At 44.7% G+C, this 25,188-nt stretch overlaps 1 protein-coding gene across 6 annotated transcripts in view; it reads left to right on the plus strand.

The window, feature by feature from the left end:
• Window positions 1-25,188, plus strand: part of CREM (cAMP responsive element modulator) — a 56,107-nt gene that overhangs the window by 30,416 nt on the left and 503 nt on the right. For 2 of the 6 annotated variants that reach the window (XM_065397666.1, XM_065397668.1), the window contains 2 exons: window positions 5,772-5,960; window positions 14,437-14,593. In XM_065397666.1, the coding sequence (XP_065253738.1) occupies window positions 5,772-5,960; window positions 14,437-14,593 (346 nt within the window). Of the gene's footprint in view, window positions 1-5,771; window positions 5,961-9,966; window positions 10,007-14,436; window positions 14,594-24,925; window positions 25,071-25,188 lie in introns of those variants that run through there. The other 4 variants (XM_065397667.1, XM_065397670.1, XM_065397669.1 and 1 more) reach the window with 4 other exon arrangements.

The raw sequence follows: 25,188 nt of genomic DNA on the forward strand, positions 1-25,188 counted from the left end.
GCATTCTTGCATCAGTCTACTCCATGTTTTTCCACTTTCATTTTGGGATTTTTTGGAGAAAATACTCTCCAGGTGGCCAGCCTCCCTCTTTGGGCTCAGGGATCACTCTTGTGTCTAATCTGAAAGAACTCTTTAAAACTTTATTTTGATTATTTTTGTGACTGTTTAGTGAGTTTTTTTAAGAAATTTAATGTTTTAATATGAAATTAAGTGCAAATTCTAGTAACAAGAATTTTTTAAATTGTAATCGCACATCACTTTCCTTTGTTATAATTTGCCAAAACTGTACTGACTAGTAGTGCAGGCATTTTTCTCTATTTTAATTGGAATATTTGTTCAGTAAGACATCTACTTTGCAATAAGCAAAAGAAATGTATCACCAATGTCTGCTTGAATTAGCAGAGTCCATAAGAAATTTAACTAAATCTTATTTAATCTAATTTTAAAAAGGCTTTGGCATGAGCCTGATCTAGAAGCATCCTGATGCATGCTGTTCTTCCCTCAAATAAGAAATCATGCTGATAGCTTAGAACATGTTCTGCATTTTTAGACTGATTTCATGTACAGTATTTGTTAAATACATTTGCAGCAGTATGCTTCAATATTAGGCACTTTTCAAGGAAAGCAGATACCAACCTTCATATGCGACGATGAGTCTGATTTGGGGTCTCTGTTTTTAAAGCTGTATCGTTTTGCAAGCAGTTTTCTTACTCCATAATTTAATAGTTCATTAACTAGATCTGAAAAAGTTCTTCATTGTATGTGAAAAGGACACAAACTTTAAAACAAAATCCCATTCACCTTTTATTGCAGTGAACTCAATATATAGATCTACCTTTGCTCAAGGGAGTTATAGCAAAATGTTTCTTGAGATGCTTCTCATTTTTGTCAGAATTGTCATGTGAAAGCAAAGTTAGAGTTGAGAGTCAATCCAAGTTGTAATAGTGATGGTCAGTTACTGCTAAATACTGGCAGTTGAAATTTTAGGTTTGACCATTTGGAATTTACTGTTGTTTTATAAAAAGATACCATATTGCCTAACTACTTCCTTTTGGGTCTTGAGCTTTTAAGCACAGATCCTCAGCGAGTTTATCACTTCATTCCAGCCACCTACAATCCTAAGGAGCTGTTATGTCAGCCAAGAATTGACACAGCATAAAGGTTCCCTGGCCACTTCCCCTTTGTCAATTTCAGGGTGGGCAGGATGGAGGAAGGGATGAAGGTTCCTAGCAAACTGGAGGTTAAAAAAAAAAAAGTAATTTTTGGCAACTAATGCTACCAAGCTTAGCAAAGAGTCAAACAGGATGCTGAGAGGCTGTATGCCTTCGCACCCCTTTGATGAATGAGGACTATATGTCTTCGATGGAAGCTGGAGACAACATCTTGATCAGCTCTTGGAAATATTTCCCCTTTCTGTCCAGCATCACTTCAGTCTTGCCTGGGTTCAGTTCAGTCCAGCTGCTCTTCATCCAAGAATTAATTTCCTGTATACATTCTGACATGTAGAGTAGAGTAGAGGCAGTGGTTACCTCAGCTGAGAATGAGAGAGAGAGAGTTGAGTGGCATTGGCATAATGTTGGCAACTAAGCCTGTGATGTCTCATTATCTCTCCCAGTATTGAAGAGAAGTGGGGATAGTATGGATCCCTGTGGGACCTCACAGGTGAGGCCTTTGGAGAGGAGGAGCAGTTGTTTATCTCCACTCTCTGAGTTCTGTTGGAGAGGCACAATAGGAGTCTATACTGCTGGCCATTTACTCCTGCTATATCATATAGATGTGTTAGTACTACTTTGTGGTCCATTGTATCAAAGTGTGCGGAGAGGTCCACAGTATAAGCATGTAAAAGCAGCAAAGAGTCCTGTGGCACCTTATAGACTAACAGACGTATTGGAGCATGAGCTTTCGTGGGTGAATACCCACTTCGTCGGATGCATGTATAAGCATGTTGATCTTACCTGTGTCCATGGCCATGAGGAGGTAATCTTGTAGTGCCACTAGAGCCCTCACTGTGGTGTGTCCTGATCTGAGCCCTGATTGTGAGGTATCCAGGATATTGACTACTGTCACATGTTGCTAGAGCTTAGTGGTTACTATTTTCTAAATGATTTTGCCCAGAAACAGGAGATTGGAGATGGGACAGTAGTTGGAAAGATCTTCAGGGATGAGTGTTGGCTTCCTGAGAATTGGGCAAACTATTGTATTTTTCTAGGAGTTTGGTAGATGTGCTTCTCTGAAAGAGGCATTGACTATTTCCATTAGTACTTTGCTTAATAGTTCTTCACTGGCTTTTACGGGTCAGGAGGGAAATAGATCTGCTTCACTGATTGTGATTCTAATATTTTTTCAGGGTTTCTTGAGTTTTGGCATGTGTGATGGGACCAAACTCAGTCATGGGTGATGGGAGGATAATGCAATCTAGTTAGGGGTAGAATTTTCTTTCCAAGTTAGCTGTATGTATGTATTCAGTTAATCTTATAATTAAAGTATGTTGACAGTTCTTCACAGCTTTAGTATTTGGATATTCAGGCTATGCAGTCTGGGTTGATTAGGCAGTTCACTATGCAAGATATCTCTGTAGGCCTTGATTCTGCCACGTTGATTCTGGAGGAGTCGAAGGCTCATTTTGCCATCTTTACTGCAGTGGCATAGTCTTGTAAGCGTTATTTTGTGCTATGGTGGAGAATTCAAAATGTTTTTTGCATCACTGGCATTCTACCTTTCTAGATACGCTCTTTATCTGCCATAGCTCATCTGTGACCCATAGTGATCATTGTTGTCTGTGCGAAGGGACAGCTTGGGCCAAGCTGTTGATAGTAGTGAATAACATGGTACTGTACTGTTGTACAAACTCATTTGCACCTTGGCCTTGTGTTTAGGTGGCTTGTTCACCTGGGATGAATGGAAAACCTAGGGTGTTCAGGAGTTTTCAGGGGAGGACCAGCTTTGGTTGGTCACCACCTGATGGGAAGGAGAGAAGGGTCTGATCTCTGCCTGGATGAGGTGATGATTGATTGGATCAGGAGATTGGTATGCTGGTGAAGTTTCCAGTGGCCAGTCCAGGGCTGAAGATAGGATCCAACTTATCTCTGGCTGCATTCATAGGTCCAGAGATTGCCTGGGAGAATCCCATGGTTTCCATGTAAGCCATGAGAGCATAATATGTATAATTGAGATTGTCTGTGAATGTTGAGGTTGTGAAGGACAAGGAATCTGGAAGATTCCAATACCATGCTGGGCAGCAACTCTATACGATCCTGCAGGAAGTTGGCAGGCTTTCCATTGGAGGAATTGTACAACTCCAGGAGCCCTAGGTACCTCTGGTCCTTCATCTCACTGGTCATATGGATGCGCTCAAATGTATTGCTTCTTGGATGGAACATCTTGTGCATCCCAGACTTGTGGGGAGCAGACATGCCAAACCCGTGAAAAAAACACAGAAATTGGGCTTGTTTTTGGCTTAATTGGCTTGTGAGTTGCTTGTTGGCTAGTTTTTGGCTTGTAGCTTGTTGGACTTGTAGCGTGTTGCTTCTTTTTTTGATCAGTTCCTGGCAAGCAGGGGCAAGGCGGGGAGAGAGTCAGGGGTGCACAGCGGGCCCACCATGGTCCCAGACTGCACGCTGGGGGGATCTAGTCACATAGAGTGTTTGGGGTTCTTAGGGATTGGCTTGATTTTTGTCTTATTGTGAAAGTTGGGGTACTTATTTACCATGTGAAAGTTGGCAACTGTGGCGGGGAGCAGAACTGCTATTCCACCTCCTTTCTTTTTTCTGGTGCTTTCTGGAGTCTGTCTTGGCTTGTGACATATAGAATATCCTGTGGGGACTTGCTGTGCTAGAGTCAGGTTGGATGTGGGATTGAACCATGTGGGGGGAGGGATAGCTCAGTGGTTTGCACATTGGCCTTGAGGGGGCCATTTAGGGATCTGGGGCAAAGCTCTGTCTGGGGATTGGTCCTGTTTTGAGCAGGGGGTTGGACTAGATGACCTCCTGAGTTCCCTTCCAACCCTGATACTCTATGATTCAATGATTCATGCAAGGCCAGCTGCTTCACCCGATTTTCTATACAGGGGGAATTTTCCAATACTCTATAAGCTAGCTATAGGGCACCTGCACTGCCATATCTGGCCCTTTGTGCAAACAAACAGGAACACAAACACCCCTACCTTTCAGAAGTACCAGTATGTGTACCTTGTGTTTAGATCAACTGTCAGTAATTGAAGGCCCTCTGATATGGGCTAGGCTTAATGCACTGTGTTGCATTTTAAAGAAAAACATCCTGTATTGCTGACCTCAGGCATTCAAAAATCACAAGTCAGGACCCCCCAAATCATCTAATACGTTTAAAAATCATAAGATTAAAAATAATAAATATCTTCTTATTTATCTTATAATTTTTGAAACTTTAGGTTTCACATTTTACAGCTTTTCTCCAAACCACGAGGGGCAAAAAATTACTTTTTAAAAATAACGAAAGCTGAGATTCTCCTGAACTCATATGACTCCAGAAGCTGAGACTTTAAGAAACACACCAAGTAACATGAGCCTCACAGTAAAATCATGAGCTGGCAACACTGCTATGCTTATAATAGATTTTTATGTACTATCACACAGCAACATTTAAATACTTTGGTGATGTGTGCAGTTTAAATACCTGCATAGAAAGAGCATTTACTTCTTCCTGGGGAATGGGTACTCCTTAAATGGTGTTTCTAAATGGGTATTATAAAAGTTAGTGGATATGTTCCTGTTTTTAAATGAGTATTTGTGAACTTCTGCTGAAATTAGCATGTAACCCTTCAATGAATTTGATTTGTACAAAACACTTATTATGCTGAGTATTCTGTGAGTCACATGGAAGAGTTTAATCAAGCTGATATGGACAAAATGTATACATACATTTTCTTTCATATTTTTGACTGCATGATAATAGATTCTTATTTTCATATTTTGGTATCTCAAAACAAAAATTTCCAGTCTTTTCTCATATAGAGAACCTTGAAGTGCAATGAGCCTAAACCTAGACATCCTAACTTGAGAAAAGGAGGAAGATTTTGAGTTCCAGGGAAAGGTACCCTTTTCCCTTCCTCCTGATCCCCAGTATTTTGCATCTTATGGAAGGGTCAGGATAAATTTGAATGTCTTTTTATTTTTCCTGTTGCATCTGTTATAATTACCCCCAACTTCTTACTCCATTTCCCCAAGGGCTTGATGCTTTGTCTTTATCAGTCTTATATGGAAATTATTATGGAAACATTAGAGTTGCTGGGATTATAAACTGAAAAAAAAATGGGTGAAGTAGTGCATTCTCCATGTGATTGACCCAAAAAGTGAATAATACAAAATAGGAGAATGACACATAAGAGGCTGGTACAGTTTTTTAAAAATACACCTCTACCCTGATATAACATGACCCGATATAACATGAATTCGGATATAACGCGGTAAAGCAGTGCTCCGGGGGGGCGGGTGGGGGAGGGGAGAGGGGAGCTGCGCACTCCGGTGGATCAAAGCAAGTTCGATATAACGCGGTTTTACCTATAACGCGGTAAGATTTTTTGGCTCCCGAGGACAGCATTATATCGGGATAGAGGTGTATATTAATTCAGCATGCCATGCCATAGTATTAGTTCTGCAAATTTCTTTAAGCACAGAGATGATTGGAAGTCCCTATCTGATGAAAAAAAACTTTCTTCCAAAAGTGGTAAATATAGTATAATATGTTGTATATATTTGTTTCTATTGCGTAATCTGTTTTTTTCTTTTTGTGTTTAGTTGCCATAGCCCAAGGTGGAGCAATCCAGATTTCTAATCCAGCATCTGATGGCGTCCAGGGACTGCAGACATTAACAATGACAAATTCAGGAGCTCCTCAGCCAGGTGCTACCATTGTGCAATATGCAGCACAAACACCTGATGGCACACAGCAGTTTTTTGTACCTGGAAGCCAAGTTGTTGTGCAAGGTATATTTTGAGATCTACTAAATTTTAGATTTATACAAATGATTTTTTCACAAAGTGCTTTTTGTTGGTGCGCACATTATGGTGATGTTAAATCAGTGGAAGAATTACTAATAAAAGAACTGATAAAGTTAGTGTTAGGAGAAGAGTGGGTTGGTTTGCTCACTAAGGGCAGCTACTCTCATTTGAAAATAAATGTTTATGTACTTTAGAGGAAATATAGTAATGAGGGAAGAGCATGATGACATTGCTGGCTCATATGTACACTTTTGTCCAGGCCTTGTGAGATAGTGTTTCATAGTAGGTCAAGAGTGGAGTGCTGCAGTTTGAGTTTGATTGGAAGTTGCTGTGTAATTGGAGTAAACAAAATGAAATTAAGAATTCTTCTTTGAGTGCTTGCTCATGTTGATTCCATTCTAGGTGTGTGTGTGTGCCCACATGCACAGTTGTTGGAGATTTTTGCCTTAGCGATATCCGTAGGGCCAGCTGTGGCGCCCTCTGGAGTGCCGCGCTCATGCATCGGTATATTAGGCGCCACCGGTCCTACACACCCTCTCAGTTCCTTCTTACCGCCCGTGACGGTTGGTCGGAGTGCCTTGTCTTGCCTCGCAAGAGTGTTAGCGGTTTTTCTAACAGCCCATTGACTGTCTTCTTTGTATATAGTTCTCAGATAGTTAGTTAGCTATTAAGTGTTAAGTGTTAGGTGTTAGTTTACTAGTTAGAGTCCCAGCAGGGACTTCGCCCCAGAGCGGGGCATGCCCCATTCCCTGGGCTTCAAACCATGTTCATCACGCAACAGGCCTATGCCTGTTAGTGACCCCCACAGCAGCTGTTTGAAGTGCTTGGGAGAGTCCCATATAAAGGAGAAGTGCAGGATTTGTAAGAACTTTTGTCCCAGAACCCAGAAAGAGCGGGTCATCTGCCTGAAAGCCCTCCCCATGGAGGCTGCACTTCGCCTGGTGTTGCAGCTTTCCCGATTGGACTGTGTGCGCAGCACCTCAGCGTCAGTGCAGAGCACTCTGCCGGCATCAGGTTCCTCCCGGCACCATTCCCCCTCGCCAGTGCTTAAAAAGTGGCAAAAGAAAAGAAACTCCCCAGCGCCATCCAAGGAGGGGAAGGGGTCTCACCATGGAGCTGCAACGGGGTGCCGCTGTGGTCAGACCCTCTAGCCCAACCAGGGATCTTCCTCCGACTCCTGGGAGCGGTAGGGGACTCCGGCTCCTACTGGGGCCTGCAACACCCGAGGTTGCCCAGGTGGCTAAAGACCTGATGGTCCTACTGGTACCGAATACACCGCACCTGGTACTGGATGTGCCTAAGACCCTGCAACCCATCAAGGGTTGATCTCGGGGTCAGGTGCAGAGGAACCTCGATCTGGTATGTTCCACCTGTCGTGATCTGGGTGTTTTGATAAATAAAGAAAAATCAACTCTGATACCAGTGCAACGGATAGAGTTCAGTGGGGTGGTCCTCGACTCCACTCGGGCCAGAACCTTTCTCTCTGAGACCTGCTTCTGAGCCATGACAGACCTGATCTTGTACGTGTGGGCCAAACCTCTCACCACCGCTCACATGTGCCTGAGATTGTTGGGCCACCTGGCAGCCTGTACTTAAATGGTCTGGCACACGCGGCTCCATCTCAGGGCCCTACAGGTGTTGTTGGTGTCGGTCTACCTCCCCAACAGACACAACATAGACTGCATAGTCAGGGTACCGGACCACATACTGTCGTCGCTCGCATGGTGGTCAAATCCCGTATCGGTGCTGGAGGGAGTCCCCTTTGCGGCCCGATCCCCATCAGTAACCCTGGTCTCCAATGCCTTGGATCTGGGATGGGGAGCCCACCTGGATGATCCCAGCACAAAAGGACGTTAGTTGAGTCACAATCGCCCCTTCCACATTAACATCAGAGAGCTCAGAGCGGTTCACTTGGCCTGCCAAGCTTTCCTGCCTCATCTGAGGGTCAGGGTGGTTTAGATCCTGACAGACAACACTGCTGCAATGTTCTATATCAACAAACAAGGCGGAGCCCACTCGTCAGCCCTTTGCCAGGAAGCGATTCAGCTGTGGAACTTCTGTTTTCATCGTGCCATTCATCTCGCAGCCGTGCACCTCCCTGGGGCCAGGAACACATTGGCAGTTCCCCTCAGCAGGACCTGCTCATCTCACCATGAATGGTCACTCCACCTGGAGATGGTCAGCATCATCTTCCAAACACGGGGGACTCCTCGGGTGGACTTGTTTGCATCCAGGCAGAGCAGAAAGTGCCATGTTTTCTGCTTGATTCGGGGGATCGACACAGGCTCTCTGTCAGACACCTTTCTGCTCCCGTGGTCGTGGGCACTCATGTATGCCTTCCCTCCAGTGCCATTAATCCACAGAATCCTCATGAAAATCATATAGGACAGGGCAAAGGTGATCCTCAGAGTTCTGGCTTAGCCGCGCCAGCACTGGTTCAGCTCACTGCTGGACCTCTTGGTGGATGCCCTGCTACAGTTGTTGCTTCAGCCGGACCTGATGTCACAGAGCCACGGCAGTCTTCTGCACCCCAACCTGGCAGCACTGCACCTGATGGGTTGGCTGCTGCATGGTTAAATATGGAGGAGCAGGAATGCTCGGCCCATGTCCAACAAGTCCTGTTGGGCAGCAGAAAACTCTCCACCAGGGTGACCTACTTGGCCAAATGTAAGCGGTTCACGTGCTGGGTATTGGACCAAGATATTCGGCCCGAACAGGCCTCGCTGCAGTCAATCCTGCACTACCTCCTGCATCTCAAGCTCCAAAGTCTGTCTCTTTCATTTACCAAGGTCTAGTTGGCCATTATTTCCCCCTTCCATCCCTCATTCCAGGGCAGGTCAGTCTTCGCTCATGACATGACAGTACAATTTCTAAAAGTTCTGAACCAACTCTACCCTCACGTCCAGGACCCAGTCCCTCCATGGGACTTAAATCTCATGCTGTCTAGGCTCACTGGCTCCCCCTTCGAACCTTTGGCATCCTGTTCCCTCCTTCTCCCCTTGTGGAAGGTCTTAGCAATAACATCTGCCTGTAGGGTCTCTGAGATTAGGGCACTTACCTCAGAGCTGCCCTACACTGTGTTCTACAAGGACAAGGTCCAGAAAGAAACCTCATTCTCAAAGGTATAACATTTGTACTAATGGAGTACAGGAGGCTCAGGGCATTGCTAAGGAGCTACAGAGCCTTTCACCTGTAGGTCATGATTTTGAGTCCTTCCCCGTTCAGCAAGGATTGTTCCCATCTAATGAATGTTTGGTAGTCCCGTATGATATAAGATTGGTGAGTCCCAGTTTGAGTTCCTGTGTCACAAACTCATCACTATGTTTTGTACTTCATTGTAGGCTCTTTGGGGCAGAGACTGTATCTTACCATCTTTTTGTACAATGCCTAGCACAATGGGGCCCTGGTCTCAATTGAGTTTTCTAGGAAAAGCTCCAGCCAGGGGAACAAAAAATCTCCTTACTCACTATAAATTTGTAAAAGTTGGCAATTCTATAATTGTCACACACGTTGCGTGTGGGCAGAAAGAGTTGAAAAATTAGAAGGCAGACCAAAAATTATGATTTACACTTCTTTAAAAAAATCTCTTGAATTTTGGTCTAATTTAACTATTTTTAGGGATCTGACTCATGATTTTTGGAATTGGCAATACTAAAATTATGAAATAATTTCCATCAGTCTTTGCTGTCAGTGTGTCTTTGAGTCTGATTTACAAGTAGATCTGTGATGAGTGTGGTTTGTAAATTAGGAACATATGTAAATTAGAATAAACCAAAGCTAGGCTACAGAAATATGAAAGGATCCTTTATCATCAAAAACAATTTTTTTGGGCTGCAGTTTTAGTGAGCTGTTCCAGGACAAAGCATTTTAATGACAGAGGTAGGCCAGTGAGGTCATTGTGATGTCAGTGTTCCTGCTTGTAACCCTGCACATGCTTGCTAGTTTGGAACATTTCATGTTGGGCTGTGATAGAGCAACAAGAGAATCCCATATGCAAAAGCTGATCATGGCTGTAACAGGAGATGAAACAGGTAGGAATCTCTTGTCAGGGTCTTTAAAATAGCAGGTTCTATACTTTATTTGGAAATCCAGAAAAGATTACATAGTTAGCAGTCTGTGGAACTTGTTTTTAGAACTTGTTGAAGTACCTCTTTAATTTTACAGTGCAAAGTTGCACAAATTGGTGCCAATTATTTTTATTCCTCATTAGCTAATACAGCATTTTAGTGTAAATTTACCATTTTAATAGCACTCTTTAGTGTATCTTTGTTGTTGCATTGCAGTAGTCTCTTTTCTTTATAAATAATATGTGCAGCTGGTCTGTTGCTTTTTGGTTTAGCAATAAATAAACTATCACGTCAGCTTACTTTAGCCTGTCAAAACTGAAGTGGAGCTGTAAGTGAAAGATGTGCACTGTTCCAGTTATATAAATAAGCCTTTACTATTCATTGCTAAAGAAAATAGGGAGCACAAATGCATCTGAAAGAGCTGTAGTGTTGTGAGTGTTGTAATGCCTGCTTGTTTTTTCCTCCTCTGTTTAAAATGGTCTGTTCCTCAGCTAATTGAGTTCAAAAGGCTGACGTCATTAGATTTCCTGGAATCGTGTTGCAGTGGGGAACTGGAAAAGTTAAACTCCAAACAAGATACACATTGACGTCAGCTCCGAGTCATGCTGTGATTTAGTCAGTTCCTTTCTGCTTCATCAAACGCTGCAGAGTTGTAATGTGAACTAGTTTGCAGCTTGTGTCTACGTTCTGCTCTTAGCTGAGTAAAGCTATTTCATATACTTTGTTTTATTACTCCAAAGTGTAAGTATCTTCTCTACGTCCACACTTTAGGTTCTTGTGTTCACACAAACAGCTATTCGGGAGCAAACTAGAAAGCTTATGGGGGAAAAGTTAAAAACGCTTCTAATAAGGTAGTTATTGGTATGCTTCACAAAGGGGGAGGGATATATAGACTGTCACATTGTTTTTCCTGGATAGCCTTTATAAGAACTTGACTCTGCCTACTCTCTAGTGCTCATCAAGAGAATATTTTTTCAACAGCCTGTATTTAAAGGGATTTTTACTAGTATGTTGGTCTTATTAAATTCTCCAGATAAGGTTGATTTACAAGGTAAGCTAAAATGTTGCTTTGGTGGGATTTTTTAGTAATTTAGTCATTTTATAAATTATGTGCCTGAACTCAGATACAGCCCAAGGCTTTCAGTGAATGCTTTTTACCCAGTTTGCTTAACTAATTTTGCTTAATCTTAAGGAGAAAGTGACTTGCTTGGGGAAATGCAGTGAGAGCATGGGTCAGCCATAGGACTATCCTGGTTCCCACTCTTTGGCTGTTACCAATACGTACCACCGACCTTAGTGTTTGATTTGAGTTTGGTCTGTCTTGTGAAAAGAATTTACAATCTACATTAAGTTTCTTTATAAAGTCATAATGAATATTACTGTATTTCCTTAAGATAAGTGAATTGAGCAAATACTTTTATTGTGAATCACATTTTTCTGGGACTTTGTTCAGGAAGAAAAAGATCACTGTGGCTGTAATTCTTCCCTCTGTAATAAAATCCTGCAGTCTGATTCGTATGGTAGACTAAACTCTTACACTTGCATAGAGTACCATTAAAGACAATGGGGTTTCACATGTTTGCAGGGTCCATCTGCATTGATCAGATTATATTATTTCTTTTGTCTTTTAGGTTGTTGAAATAGTCTCACTGACTCCTATTCAATATGATGCTTTGACTTTCTCTGTGATGGTGATATCATACCTGCCATGGAAGTCACCAATAGAATATATGGTGGAGCATCATATAGAGCAGGAGCTGGTGAATCTCTACCTCAGGGGGACCAGAAAGACAAAAACAGATTAGTTTAAAGTAAATGATAAACTGAATGACTTTCTTTATTTTGAGGCATTCCACTTCCACTCTTCCAATGTTTCATGGATCATTATTATTTTATTAGTTATTGCAGGTATCTGTAAGGCATCCATCACTATGGAATCTGGGCACATTTCACATAGGTTAGAATGGTACCAAACATCAGCATTTCTAAAACATCTCAATCTTCCCATCAAAACTTTTCATAACTCCATCCCCACCTAAATCTTAAACTTTGCCTTGTGTCCCCTCTTAACCATTTCACTCTGACAGTGATTCCAGTCTCAATACACAATTTCCTTTCTCCCTTCATGGCTCTGTGCATTTTTCTATATCACCTTGGGAGTAGTAGGTAATGCTGCGCATACCAGCTTTCCAAGTGTAATCCTGTCTTCGCTCAAGTTCCTCTTAAAAACCCACTTTTTTGTGAGTCTCACAAGGAGCATGTTTTTCATTTATAATTAAACACAACCACCACCCCAAACCAAATAAAGCCACCCCCTCCTCTGGATTTCCCAGTGTGTCCCATTCTCTGGGTCTGCCTTTTAGACTGCAATATCTTTGGGGACAGGAACTATATTTATTATTGTGCATTGTATAGCACCAAAGGCTCTTGATGCTAAACAAATAATAATAATAATTAATAAAGAATAGAAAAATAGCTGCATATACTTGACATGTACGTCTCTTTATGTCACTTTTTGCAGCTTGTCTTTAAGGAAAATGGCAATTTCCTTTCTGGTCAATTCTAATTTTTTGAGACATTATATAAAATGGTTTGCAGATAGAAATAATCACAGCTCAAATGTAATTTAATTCAGTGTGTTGTAAAGTGCTTTGAAGCGATTTACTCTACTGCACAATCACATTATTCTGATATACTGTGATGTGAACTAAAAAATGTTGAGGCTTTGTCTGAGTTTTGGTGTAATGATCCGATTGCTAGCTTTGCTGGATCAAAACAATTGTTTTCCTCTAACATCATGCTTTTAGAACTCACTGGCATCTATTTGTTAGGTAGGGAAAGACATTATGCTGACCTGGTCAAGGCATTATTATCATTATTTATTTGAATTACAGTAGCATCCTCTAGAGGCCCCAACTGAGATAAGGGCTCAGTTGTGCTAGACACACATACATAGGGGCAGCGTGTTCACTAGAGAAAAAAGATGTTTTTATCTTGCGTTAGCTGACATGAGTTAAAATCCTTGTGAAATAAAAGGCAGTTTGTAGTTTACACAGGTGTTAACAGGTGATCTTAAAGACTATGGGGAAGTGTAGGGTTACCTGCAAATTCAAGTAAAAATTACAAATGTTCTTATCTTCACTAGGATTTTGATTCATGCTAGTTAACTCAAGCTAAGATGACACCTTTTTCCTAATGAAGATGCATCCAGTGAAAGTCAATCCCTGCCCTAAAGACTAAGTAGACATGACAATCTAAATAGACATGAGAAATATAGTGTCGGACCACAGAAGTATTATTACTCCGTTTTAGAAATGGTGAACTGAAACAAAATCAATGTGCTTAAGTACCTTGCCAAATCAGGAGCTAAGTGACTTGCCGTTGGTCACACAGGGAGACCAATATTGAGCCCAAATCTCTTGAATGCCAATCTGTCCAGTGCCTTACTTACAAGGCCATCCTCTCTTGCTTGAATGTGACCTATGTCCAGTGAATTTTTGGTGTGGTCTTCCTAGGAGTCTATTATTTTAAATCTATTTTTCTCCCATTTCACAATTTCTGAGTACTGCTTTAGAAGATCCACTGGTGTGAAAAGATGTGGAAGAAGGCTATAAGAAGGGTAATTATTTATTCATTTAGTTTTTTCTATATTTTCCTCCATATAACTGACTTATCTTATCTTCCCAACTTGTCTCTCTCTTTCCCCCTCCCACCTCAAAAACAGTGGAGTGTTGGGGGAGTTTTACCTTTTTATTTTTACCCATTTCTGAATTTCACTGACTGTTCCATTATTTGTGTACTGGAATTACTCTTTTTAAAGAAATGCAGTACAAAATTTAATGAGATTATGTGATAGCACCTGAAATTTGATCTTCTGTATTCATCTGCTGGATTAGGGAAAATTATGCTCTTTGGTCTGCAATGATATAGAAAACATATCAAAATTTACAAGCAAGAACTTGCTCTTATTTTTAAGTATGAGACACTCAACGTTTAAATGTATATTAATTTTAAATGTCAGACATGCCACATACATTAAGACTTACCCAGCTTTAACGACATTTTAAAGGTTGCCTTTGTCATAAAAGTAGCAAGAGAACAGCTTAGAAATGAATGAAAAATTAGAGAAACTAATAAAACAAAGGGAGAATATCAGAAAGGGACTGATTCCAAGTTAAAAACACTACTTTTAAAATGTGTTGTGTAACTAACGTGTTACAAAATAGACAGAAGTCTTAGTTGTATTTGTTAGCTTTTGTGTCATCACAACACAAGCCTATGAAATGTTTGATGTAATAGAGCTCCTGATTAACATATCAACAGACGTCTGCTATTTCAGTTAGATTTTGACAGGTAAGTTTATATAAAGTAAAAATGGTTCTTCTTTAATACAGCTGCCACTGGAGACATGCCAACTTACCAGATCCGAACTCCCACCACAGCCTTGCCTCAAGGAGTGGTAATGGCAGCCTCACCAGGAACTTTGCACAGCCCTCAGCAGCTAGCAGAAGAGGCAACACGCAAAAGGGAACTGAGACTTATGAAAAATAGGTAAGAGTGTGTAACAATAATATAATTATTAGTCACTGCTGCAAAGGGCAAATGTCAGCTACAATTAATCTTCTTCAAAGGAAAGTATTATAATAAATTCTTACTCTTAAGGTCATGTGGCCCTTGATGTGATGGAGGGAGAGCAGAACATTCTTAGCTGTTAAACCACGTCACCAGCAAGTGTGTACATACACAGCACTGATGCATAATGGCGAATAATTGCCTAAACCATAAGTAGCTTTTCTTCAACTGAGTCATGAGGAACACTCTTTCCTGCAAAACTGTGTTACTAAATCTAAGCTTTCATTGAAAAAAAATATTTGTAGCCTTCATGACTGTGAAAATCAGTTTCAAGGTTAACAGATCAGAAATCAATGCAGTGTTGTCTTCCTGAGTCTACAGAGAGCCTGAAACAAGAATTCTCAAATCAAAGGCATGAGCTGTCTGACTCATCCCCATGGACTTTTAACAGTGAAATATAATGATGACAATTTAAATATCAACATTAACTTTTTTATTGCCAGTCATATTTTGTAGAGGTATCCAGCTAGTGTACTTATCACTGTGGCAGAGCTCTGACCTTGTCTCCGTGGGTCCCGCGCTTCCAGGCGGTTTATGCTAGCCTCAGAGGCTCACTGCGACCCTCCACATAGCCCTTCTCTCTCTAGGGCCAGGATTACAGTCTACTGAGCCCTTTTCATCATAAGCCAGCAAGGAGGTTGGTGAGAGAACTCCCACAGTCTCTGTTGTCCCTACGGGCTTATTCAAGAAGAGGGGCCTGTCTTCCCCTCCCAGGAGGTGTTTCTGTAGTGGCGGCTTGGGGGGAACCCAGGCCCGCCCTCTACTCCAGGTTCTGGCCCAGGGACCCTAGTGGTAGCAGCTGTTGGCAGATGACCTTTCACCGCCAGAGCTGCTACACTTCCCTGGGCCACTTCCCCACAGCTCTCCCGCTTCTCTCTCTTAACACCTTCTTCACCTTTACCTTAGGGCTCCCTTCCAGTAGCTTGAGGGTGTCTTTATTACCCAGCCCTTCAGCCGTACTTCCTTTCCTCTGGCTCCCTTTTCCTTCCCCCAGCCTGATCGGAGTGAGCTTTTTTTACAGTATCAGAGGGGCCGTAATTAGAGTCAGGTGTTCACATTAGCTTAACGGCCTCACTTGACTCTTTGCAGGCTAACTGGAGTCATGTGTCCTCCCTAGCCTGGAGCAGCCCCTGCTCTGGTCAGGCAGGGAACAGAAAACTGCTTCTCCAGAGGCCAGTATATCTGCCTTCTACTACTCTGCTGTACCCAACTGGCCTGGGTCTATCACATCACATAGTTACGTTACCTACACTTCTCCAGGAGCCAAAAAGCCCCAGCGATCGTCCACCCCTTTGTTGCTGTTAAATATATCTAAATATAAGATTTCAACATTACATTTATAGTTCTGTTCTTTAGTATACATGTATAAACACATTTCCCTCTGATCTTCGTTTAGAGATGATTTCGCCGTTTTTTCTTTGAGTGCTTGTTCACGTCCATTCCAATCAGGTGTGCACACGTGCACAGTTGCCAGAAATTTTTCCTCCAGCAGCTCCGGTTGGGTCAGCTTTGGAGCCCCCTGGAGTGGCACCTTCATGGCACTCAATATATGAACCTGCCGACCCGGCCCCTCCTCAGTTCCTTCTTACCGCCTGTGATGGTTGTCGGAACTGCGAGTGGCTTGATTACAGGTTCTACTCGCTTCCCCTAGCTTTCTAGTGTAGTTTACCTTAGTAGTTTATAGTTGCTCTAGTTTTATTAGTTACTAGTAGTTCTGTTAGGAATGGGGAGTTTCCCCTCCGCCCCGACCTTTCCCCTTGGGGACCTCGGGGCATGCCTTGATCCCCGGGGTTCAAGCCCTGCAAGTCCTGCAATAAGCCCATGCCAACGGGCGACCCCCACGACGCTTGTTTAAAGTGTCTGGTGGAGGCTCACCAAGCTGATAGGTGCAGGATTTGCATGGGTTTTCGACCCAGGACCAAAAAGGAGTGGGATTTCAGGTTGAAACAGCTCCTCATGGAGGCGGCTCTTAAACCGCAGCCTGCCTCGGCACGGCAGGACCCGACTGTGACGAACTGGGACTGTTCTTAATGTGGTCTTTAAATGCTGACTGGAGAGTGCTGGCTGGGAAGACAGGGGAGTGTGGCTAGGATGGTCTGCATGGGGGTATGGGAGACTGGCCGTGAGGGAGAATACCTGAGCATGTAACGTGAGAACCCAGGAAGGGGTTAGAGGCCAGGTGACTCCTTTGCCCGGGAAACTGGACAAAGGCTGTGGGAGGGGACGCTGGGGAGAGAGGTTCAGTGCTGGCTGGTGGAATGGCTGGGAGGCAGACGGGGCTCTGACCTCCCAAGGGGGCTGTGGTGCCCTGGGACCCCAAGATGGACCTAACTGGGGGGATCCTGTTGTCTGTGCCTGCAAGACCTGTCTTGGACTGTGTTCCTGTCATCTAAATAAACCTTCTGCTTTACTGGCTAGCTGAGAGTCATGGTGAATAGCAGGAAGCTGGGGGTGCAGGGTCTTGTGTCCCCCCACACTCCGTGACACCGACACCAAGCTCCTCAGTGCAGAGTGTTCCGGCATCGGTACCAGAAACGGCACCGCAGAAGATCTCCGAGCACAGAGACTTGTGGCACCGTGCCAATCCCCTATGCCTAAGACTGTGGGAACCGCCCGGCACCGGTCCCATTCTCCAGCACCGCAGAAGAAGCACACCAAGCAGGGTAGAGATGGATCTCCTGTGAGACCCTCCCCTGTGGTCTCGGCCAATGGGGCATGTCCCAGAAAGGAACACCCGGCCCCAAGATCCTTGGAGTCGGCTCCGGGAACTTCAGACATGCAAGGAGTACCGTTGAGCCTGGGACCATTGGACTCCCCAATCCACATGGTGGAGGAGGTGGGCCTGCCATCCACTCCGGATATCTTTGAGGCCGCGCGGCACTTCATTGCCATGACAGCACCGCGGTTTCCGACTCTCCGCAACAAGCCCCCGGCACTGCCATCTCATGGCAAGCCAACAATGGTGCGCCTGCCCGCATTGCCAGGTCAACGATCCCCAACACTAGAAAGGGGGCGCCACTCAGAGTCCCAGTGCTGGTCCCTGGATCGTCAGAGGTCCCACTTCCAGCACCAATCATCACTGCGTCACCGATCCCCTCGATACAGATCGAGGTCTCGGCACCGCTCCCCTTCCACATGGCACCATTCACCTGGCCAGCTCCGATTGGCACCGCCATGGCCCTCTAGATCCCGGTCCCCGTCCTCAGAATCTGACACGGGGTCTAGCTACTCACACTGGAGCCGGCACCGCTTGACACATCGGCGGCCTGATGTGGGTACAATGCCATGGCCACCCCAATTGCAAGGACCGGCACAATGGCCTTTTTGGACCCCCTGGGCATATCACCAGTCCCAGGGTACCTTGTCCAAGGGCTCCCAGTTGATGGCATCCGAGCCCAGGCTGCCAACGGCTTTGGCCAGCTGTCCCGCACCCAGAGGTGCTGAAGGGATTCCGGTTACAGCAGCTTCACCGACACAGACCCCTGCCCCTATGGTGGAACGGGATCATCGACCCAGAACAGCAGGTCGATCAGCAGGTCTCCATGGACCAACAGGCCTGGGATGACCCGGTTCTCCCGCCTGCATCCTCATCCTCTTCCCCGGATGAGAAGGTCGCAGGAACTTCGGTCTCAGGACCACCACCCATAGATAGTCGCGCCCATCAGGACTTACTCCGCAGGGTGGTGCGAAACATGGGCTTGCAAGCCGAGTAGGTGGTGGAACAGGAGGACCCAATGATGGAACAGGAGGACCCAATGGTGGACATTTGGCCCCAGAAGGTCCATCCCGAGTAGCGCTTCCACTCATTAGGACCATTCAAAACAATACCAAAACTGTGTGGCAGATGCCGGCCTCCATCCCCCCAATGGCCAAGGAAGTAGAATGCAAATACTTCATTCCCTTACAGGGTTACGAGTATCTGTACTCCCACCCACAGCTCTGCTCCTGGGTGATGTCTGTGGTTAATGAACGTGAAAGGCAGGGGCAGCAGGGACCCACGCCTAAGTCCAAGGACTGTAAAAATACTTGACCTTTTTGGTAGAAAGGTCTACTCCACGGGCGGCCTACAGCTCAGGATTGCTAATCAGCTGTCGGTCCTGAGTAGATATAATTTTAACTCATGGAACTCCATGCTCAAATTTAAGGAGCTAATACCATTGGAGTCCAGAGGTGAGTTTGGGGCCATTGTGGAGGAGGGCAAGACAGTGGCACAGATCTCTTTACAGGCCTCACAGGACGCTACTGACTCGGCGGCGCGTACCTTGTCCTCTGGCATAGACATGAGGCGGACCTCATGGCTTCAAGTTTCAGGCCTACCCCCTGAGGTCCAACAGACTCTGCAGGACCTGCCTTTTGATGGGACAGGATTATTCACGAAGCAAACAGACTCCAGACCTAAAGGATTCGAGGGCGATGATGAAGTCGTTGGTGGTGCATACCCCCGCTATTCAGCGAACACACTTTAAACCTCAACCCCCTCAACATCCTTACCAACCTCGCCCTAGGCAAGACTTTTCTAGAAGGCAAGGTAGGAACGGCAGGCATAAGCTGTCCCAGCCCTCATCATCACAGGGCCAAGCGTGCACCTTCTTGGCCTCCAAGCAGGCCTTTTGAAAGTGTGCCTGGGGACGACGTGTCAGACCATATATCGGATCCTCAACCCTGCTTTCGGAATCATCTACCCACTTCTACTGTGCATGGTCCCAAATAACATTGGACCACTGGATTCTCCGCACAGTAGAAATAGAATATTCTCTCCAATTCTTCTCCTCCTCTCCCTCCCACCCCGCTTCCCCGTCCTTCAGGGACCCTTCTCACAAGCAGCTCCTTATCTAGGAGGTGCAATCGCTCCTTGCCATAGGAGCAGTGGAGGAGGTTCCTCAGGAGCTAAGGAGCAAGGGGCTCTACTCGCGCTATTTCCTAATCCCTAATGCAAAGGGGGGTCTCAGACCATTCTAGACCTGCATGGCCTCAACAGGTTCATGGTGAAGTTGAAGTTACCCACGGTCTCCCTGAGCACTATTATTCCTTCCCTGGATCTGGGAGACTGGTACACTGCCCTCAACATGAAAGACGTATACTTTCACGTAGCTATTCGGCCCACGCACAGACGATTTCTGCGGTTTGTAGCCAGCCACAAACACTATCAGTTCATGGTCCTCCCCTTTGGTCTGTCGACAGCCCCACGAGTGTTCACCAAGTAAGTGTATGTCATTTGTAGCAGCCTTCCTCTGCAGGAGGCAGGTGCAGGTATATCCCTACCTTGACGACTGGCTACTCAGGGGGGACACCAGGGAGCAGGTGGAGTCTCAAGTCCGACTAGTCACAGCAACTTTTGAGAGGCTGGGTATCCTGTTCAACGTGAACAAATCAACCTTGTCACCGACTCAAAGAACAGAATTCATTGGTGCAGTGTTGGACTCGGTACAGGCAAGGGCGCTCCTGCCAGAGACCTGATTTCAGACCATGACAGACATTATCCAAAGCCTCAGGTGGTACCTGACCACTACCGCGAGGGGATGCCTGAGTCTCCTCAGCCACATAGCAGTCTGCATTTACGTGGTTTGGCATGCTAGACTGAGGCTCAGACCACTTCAAGCGTGGCTCATGTCTGTATACTGCCTGGGGCGCGACAGCCTGGAATCTGTGGTCACGGTACCAGACCAGGTACTCGAGTCCCTCCAATGTTGGTTCGACCCTCGCACAGTCTGCAAGGGAGTCCCCTTCAACAGCCCCCAGCCCTCCTTGGCCCTAGTAACAGATGCGTCAGCTCTGGGTTGGGGGGTGCATCTGGGAGAGCTCCAGGCACAAGGATTATGGCTGCAGGATGAGCTCTCCCTGCATATCAATATCAGAGAGCTCAGAGCAGTACGGCTAGCATGCCAAACCTTCCTATCCTGGCTCCAAGGCCAGAGTGTGCGGGTAATGACGGACAACACCACGGCCATATTTTACATCAACAAGCAAGGTGGAGCCCGCTCTTTCCCCCCCCCCCCCATGTTGGGAGGCCCTTCAACTATGGGAGTTCTGCATAGCCCACTTCATTCACCTGGAGGTGTTCTATATCCCAGGTGTGCAGAACGAACTAGCGGACCACCTCAGCAGATCGTTTCACAATCATGAGTGGGCCATCCATCCGGATGTCATCTATTCCAGCTTCCAAAAGTGGGGGTTTCCCCAGGTTGATCTGTTTGCCACCCGGAGCAACAGGTGGTGCCCAATGTTCTTCTCCTTTCAGAAACACAGCCTGGGTTTGATCTCAAATGCGTTCCTGCTGCGCTGGGGAGATGGTCTCATATATGCCTTTCCACCATTCCCACTCGTGCATAGAGTGCTGCTGAAAATCCGCAGACAGAGCTGTAGTAATTCTGCTGGCCCTGGCGTGGCCCTGCCAGCATTGGTACACCATGCTTCTGGAGCTGTCAGTGGACACTCCCATCGTGTTACCACTCTTCCCTGATCTGATCACGCAGGACCGTGGTCACCTTCACCACCTGGACCTCCAGTCTCTCCATCTCATTGCTTGGAAGCTTCATGGCTAAATCCAATGGAGCTCCTGTGCTCAGAACCAGTAAGAAAGGTCCTGCTCAGCAGCAGAAAACCATCCACCAGGGCCACTTATCTGGCCAAGTGGAAAAGGTTCACTTGCTGATGTGCCCAACATCACACTCCTACACTTCAGGCATCTATACTACTCATCCTGGACTACCTTCTGCACCTCAACCAACAAGGCCTGGCAGCATCATCCATCAAGGTACAGCTTGCTGCTATCTTGGCCTTCCATCTGGGCACATCTGGACGCTCCATATTCACTAACCGTATGGTAGGATGTTTTCTTAAGGGCTTGGAATGGCTATATCCTTGGGTTAGACAGCCTCTTCCGGCATGGGACCTTAACCCGGTCCTCTCCAGATTAATGGGACCCCCATTCGAACCATTGGCGACTTGCTCCCTTCTCTACCTGTCATGGAAGGTAGCCTTCCTAGTCACTATCAAGTCAGCCAGGAGGGTGTCAGAGTTAAAGGCCCTTACCTCCGACCCACCCTACATGGTCTTCTACAAGGACAAGGTACAACGCAGACCTCACCCAGCCTTTCTCCCTAAGGTAGTGTCACAATTCCATACTAGCCAAGACATTTTTCTACCTGTCTTCTATCCCAAACCACACAACAGTACCCAAGAGCAAAGGCTGCACTCATTGGATGTTTGGCAGGCATTAGCATTCTACATTGAACACAGGAGGTCGAACCAGCTGTTCGTGGCAGTGGCAGACCTCATGAAAGGACTCCCAGTCTCCTCTCAAAGATTATCTTCCTGGATCACGGCCTGTATCTGCACATATTATGAGCTGGCCAAGGTTCCAGACTCACCTCTTAAGGCTCATTCCTCAAGGGCACAGGCCTCGTCAGCTGCGTTTCTGGCCCAGATCCTGTTACAGGAAATCTGCAGGGCAGCTACTTGGTCCTCAGTGCATACGTTCACCTCTTACTATGCCATTACACAGCACACTAGAGATGATACAGCTTTTGGCAGAGCGGTGCTCCAATTAGCGATTCCTTGACTCCGACCCTACCACCGGGGTAGAGCTTGGGAGTCACCTGATTGGAATCTACGTGAACAAGCACTCAAAGAAGAAAAAACGGTTACTTACCTTCTTGTAACTGTTCTTCGAGATGTGTTGTTCACGTCCATTCCAATATCCACTACTCTGTCAGAGTAGCCGGCAAGAAGGAACTAAGGAGGGGCTGGGTCGGCAGGGTCATATATTGAGCGCCATGAAGGCGCCACTCCAGGGGGCTCCACAGCTGATCCAACAGGAACTTCTTGGGGGGAAATTTCTGGCAACTGTGCACGGGGCACGCGCACACCTGATTGGAATAGACGTGAACAACACATCTAGAAGAACAACAGTTACAAGAAGGCGAGTAACTGTTGTTTTTTTTAAATAGTGTAGTCATAATATGTAATGTGTGTCACCTGGACTCTTCAGAGCCTGGGAAGAATGGCTGCATCTCAGTCCTTTCAAACACTTCAGAACCCTGTCAGCAGACAGGCAGTCTGGAAATCTCCACGGCTAGAAGCATTCAGCCCTTGGACTAGATCTCCTTAGTTGCTAGTGAAAAAGAAATCTGTAGCCTGTATCCAGAGTGGTACAGGTATTGGGACCCTGCCCTCTAGCAGATACATCTCTCAGTTCTGTTGTTCCCCAGTGCACTTTCATTGGCTCAGCTCTCAGAGAGTGGTGACCCGTCAGGCCCCACAGATTGCCCACAATGAAAACTTCCTATACAACTTCAGAAAAAGCTAATGAGCATGTCTAAGTAACTGCCACACCCTATTTCTGTGGTCCTTCTAACTAAGTTGCCCTGCACCGCACTCTGTACGTATGGGGAGACAGTATTCTAACTAAAATCCATGTCTCCCCTCCACTGCTTCTCTCTCCTTCTTTGGGACAAACAAGGTCAGATGATGCAGTATAAATAGGGTTGCCAATTTAGGTTGGATGTATTCCTGGAGGTTTCCTCACATGACATAATCTTTAGTTAAAGATTAAGCTTTAATTCCTAGAGGCTCCAGGACAATCTTGGAGGGTTGGCAACCATAAGTATAAAGCATGTGGGTTACAGTTGCTGTCTGCTTGTGCCTTTGGAAGGAAGCATAAAATTATTGCTGTCTGAAACTCAGATATCTGCATTATTTTCAAAACCTTTATGCCAAATATACATCAAAAATATAAATCCTGCAGGATGAAAAATATTTGTGTGATTAAAATCAGTTATTTTCTCTGTAATACAAATTATATTATCTCTTTTGTGGTTTGTATTTTTTTAAATATGAACTACCTTTAAATTTGGTGGGTGTGTAATGAAATATCTATCCAGTGTGTACTGTAAAAGAAACTTTTATTGTACTCTGAAACGATTGTTGCAGACTGTTACATGATATGCTGGGAGGAAGATGTTTTTGAAAAATAAATAAAACTGCCATAGTATAACTTTGATTTCGGTAGCTTTATGTGTGACAGTTGGTGCACTGGGTCACTTTTGGATATGTTTTTTAATTTCTTGGGATGTACTTTGGTGTGCAGAATAAGCTAAACTACCTTGCTTTCTTCATGCATTACTTTGACTTTTATAATGGTGTTGTTTTCTCATCTATGCATGTGCATACCTGCTGCTAACCTCAGTGGAACTTAGTTGCATGCACTTAGCAGGAAGAAATAGACTCCTATGTAGAGCTCTAAATTACTGAATCGCTGCACCCTTTCTCATTGCATTCATGATATTGTGTTGCTCTCTTGCCTGTCTTCATTTTAAATCACTCATAAGGATTGTTGTGTTTTCATACTGCTTCCTTTTCTTTTTAATTCTTTTCTCTTCAGTTTTTGAACTAGTTTCACACCCCCTTCTTCAGAGCATACAGGAAAGCATTTTTCTTAATATATGATGACAATTTATAACATCATCCCTGTAAATATTAAGGGGTGGGATTCTCAGAAGTGCTTAAATACCTAACGAAGTTAGGTGGTAACTCACTTAAGTGCTTTTGAAAATCCTTCCCAAACTGCTTAACGTTTATGTAACAGAATTCTGAATAGATTTGTGAAATGGGTGGTTGTCTTTGCATAAAAAGAAGAATCAGGATTGTATGAGTACAAGTGAACGTTTTTAAAGAAAACAATTATACCCATATTGAACTATAACTAACCCTAACCCATAGTTTTGCAAAAGTAAGGTCAAGGTTACATTAAATTGATACTTAGCGTTTAATCTGGTGCTGCTACATTAAATGTTCTGAAAGGTAATTCTGTAACATTTTTGGAGTTAAACTTTTTGATTGCAGAATATGATGCCCTAAATGCCTTCATAAGCACATCAAAATGGGATGTGATGGGAACAAAAAAATGCTATTTTCAGAAATGAAGGCAGTAATTTAATCATAACAGTGCAGTTGAAGGCAGTTCATTAACATCTGATTATTGTCCCCACTGTGTGTGTCTCGGTTCATGTGAGTAAAAGTTCATTCATCATACTGTAGAAGCTGAGCAAACTATATTAATTAACAAGCTGTTCCTGTTGTCTTAAGTTGCTGCTTAATGGTGCAGTTGTCTACAATTATTGCTTAGCTTTCTTTTTGTCTGACACATGATTGATTTATTGTGGAATTGTAGGGATTTCAGGTAATTTCACTTATCCAGTCTTTGCCGTGTTGTGGCTGTTCCTGTAGTTATTTGCCTTGTGTTGGTTCTAGGGAAGCTGCTCGAGAATGTCGCAGAAAGAAGAAGGAGTATGTCAAATGTCTTGAAAATCGTGTGGCTGTGCTTGAAAACCAAAACAAGACACTGATTGAGGAACTCAAGGCCCTCAAAGATCTTTATTGCCATAAAGCAGAATAACTGTCTTTGACTTGGACCTTGTTTACTATGAACTTTAATCAAGTCATGAGATGAAGCAATTCTACAGATTGCCATGTGAATTTGAGGAAGGGACACTTGTGACCCTTGTGAACCCAGT

Source organism: Emys orbicularis, chromosome 2, assembly GCF_028017835.1.
Source record: "Emys orbicularis isolate rEmyOrb1 chromosome 2, rEmyOrb1.hap1, whole genome shotgun sequence".
NCBI classification, from domain to species: Eukaryota; Metazoa; Chordata; order Testudines; family Emydidae; genus Emys; species Emys orbicularis.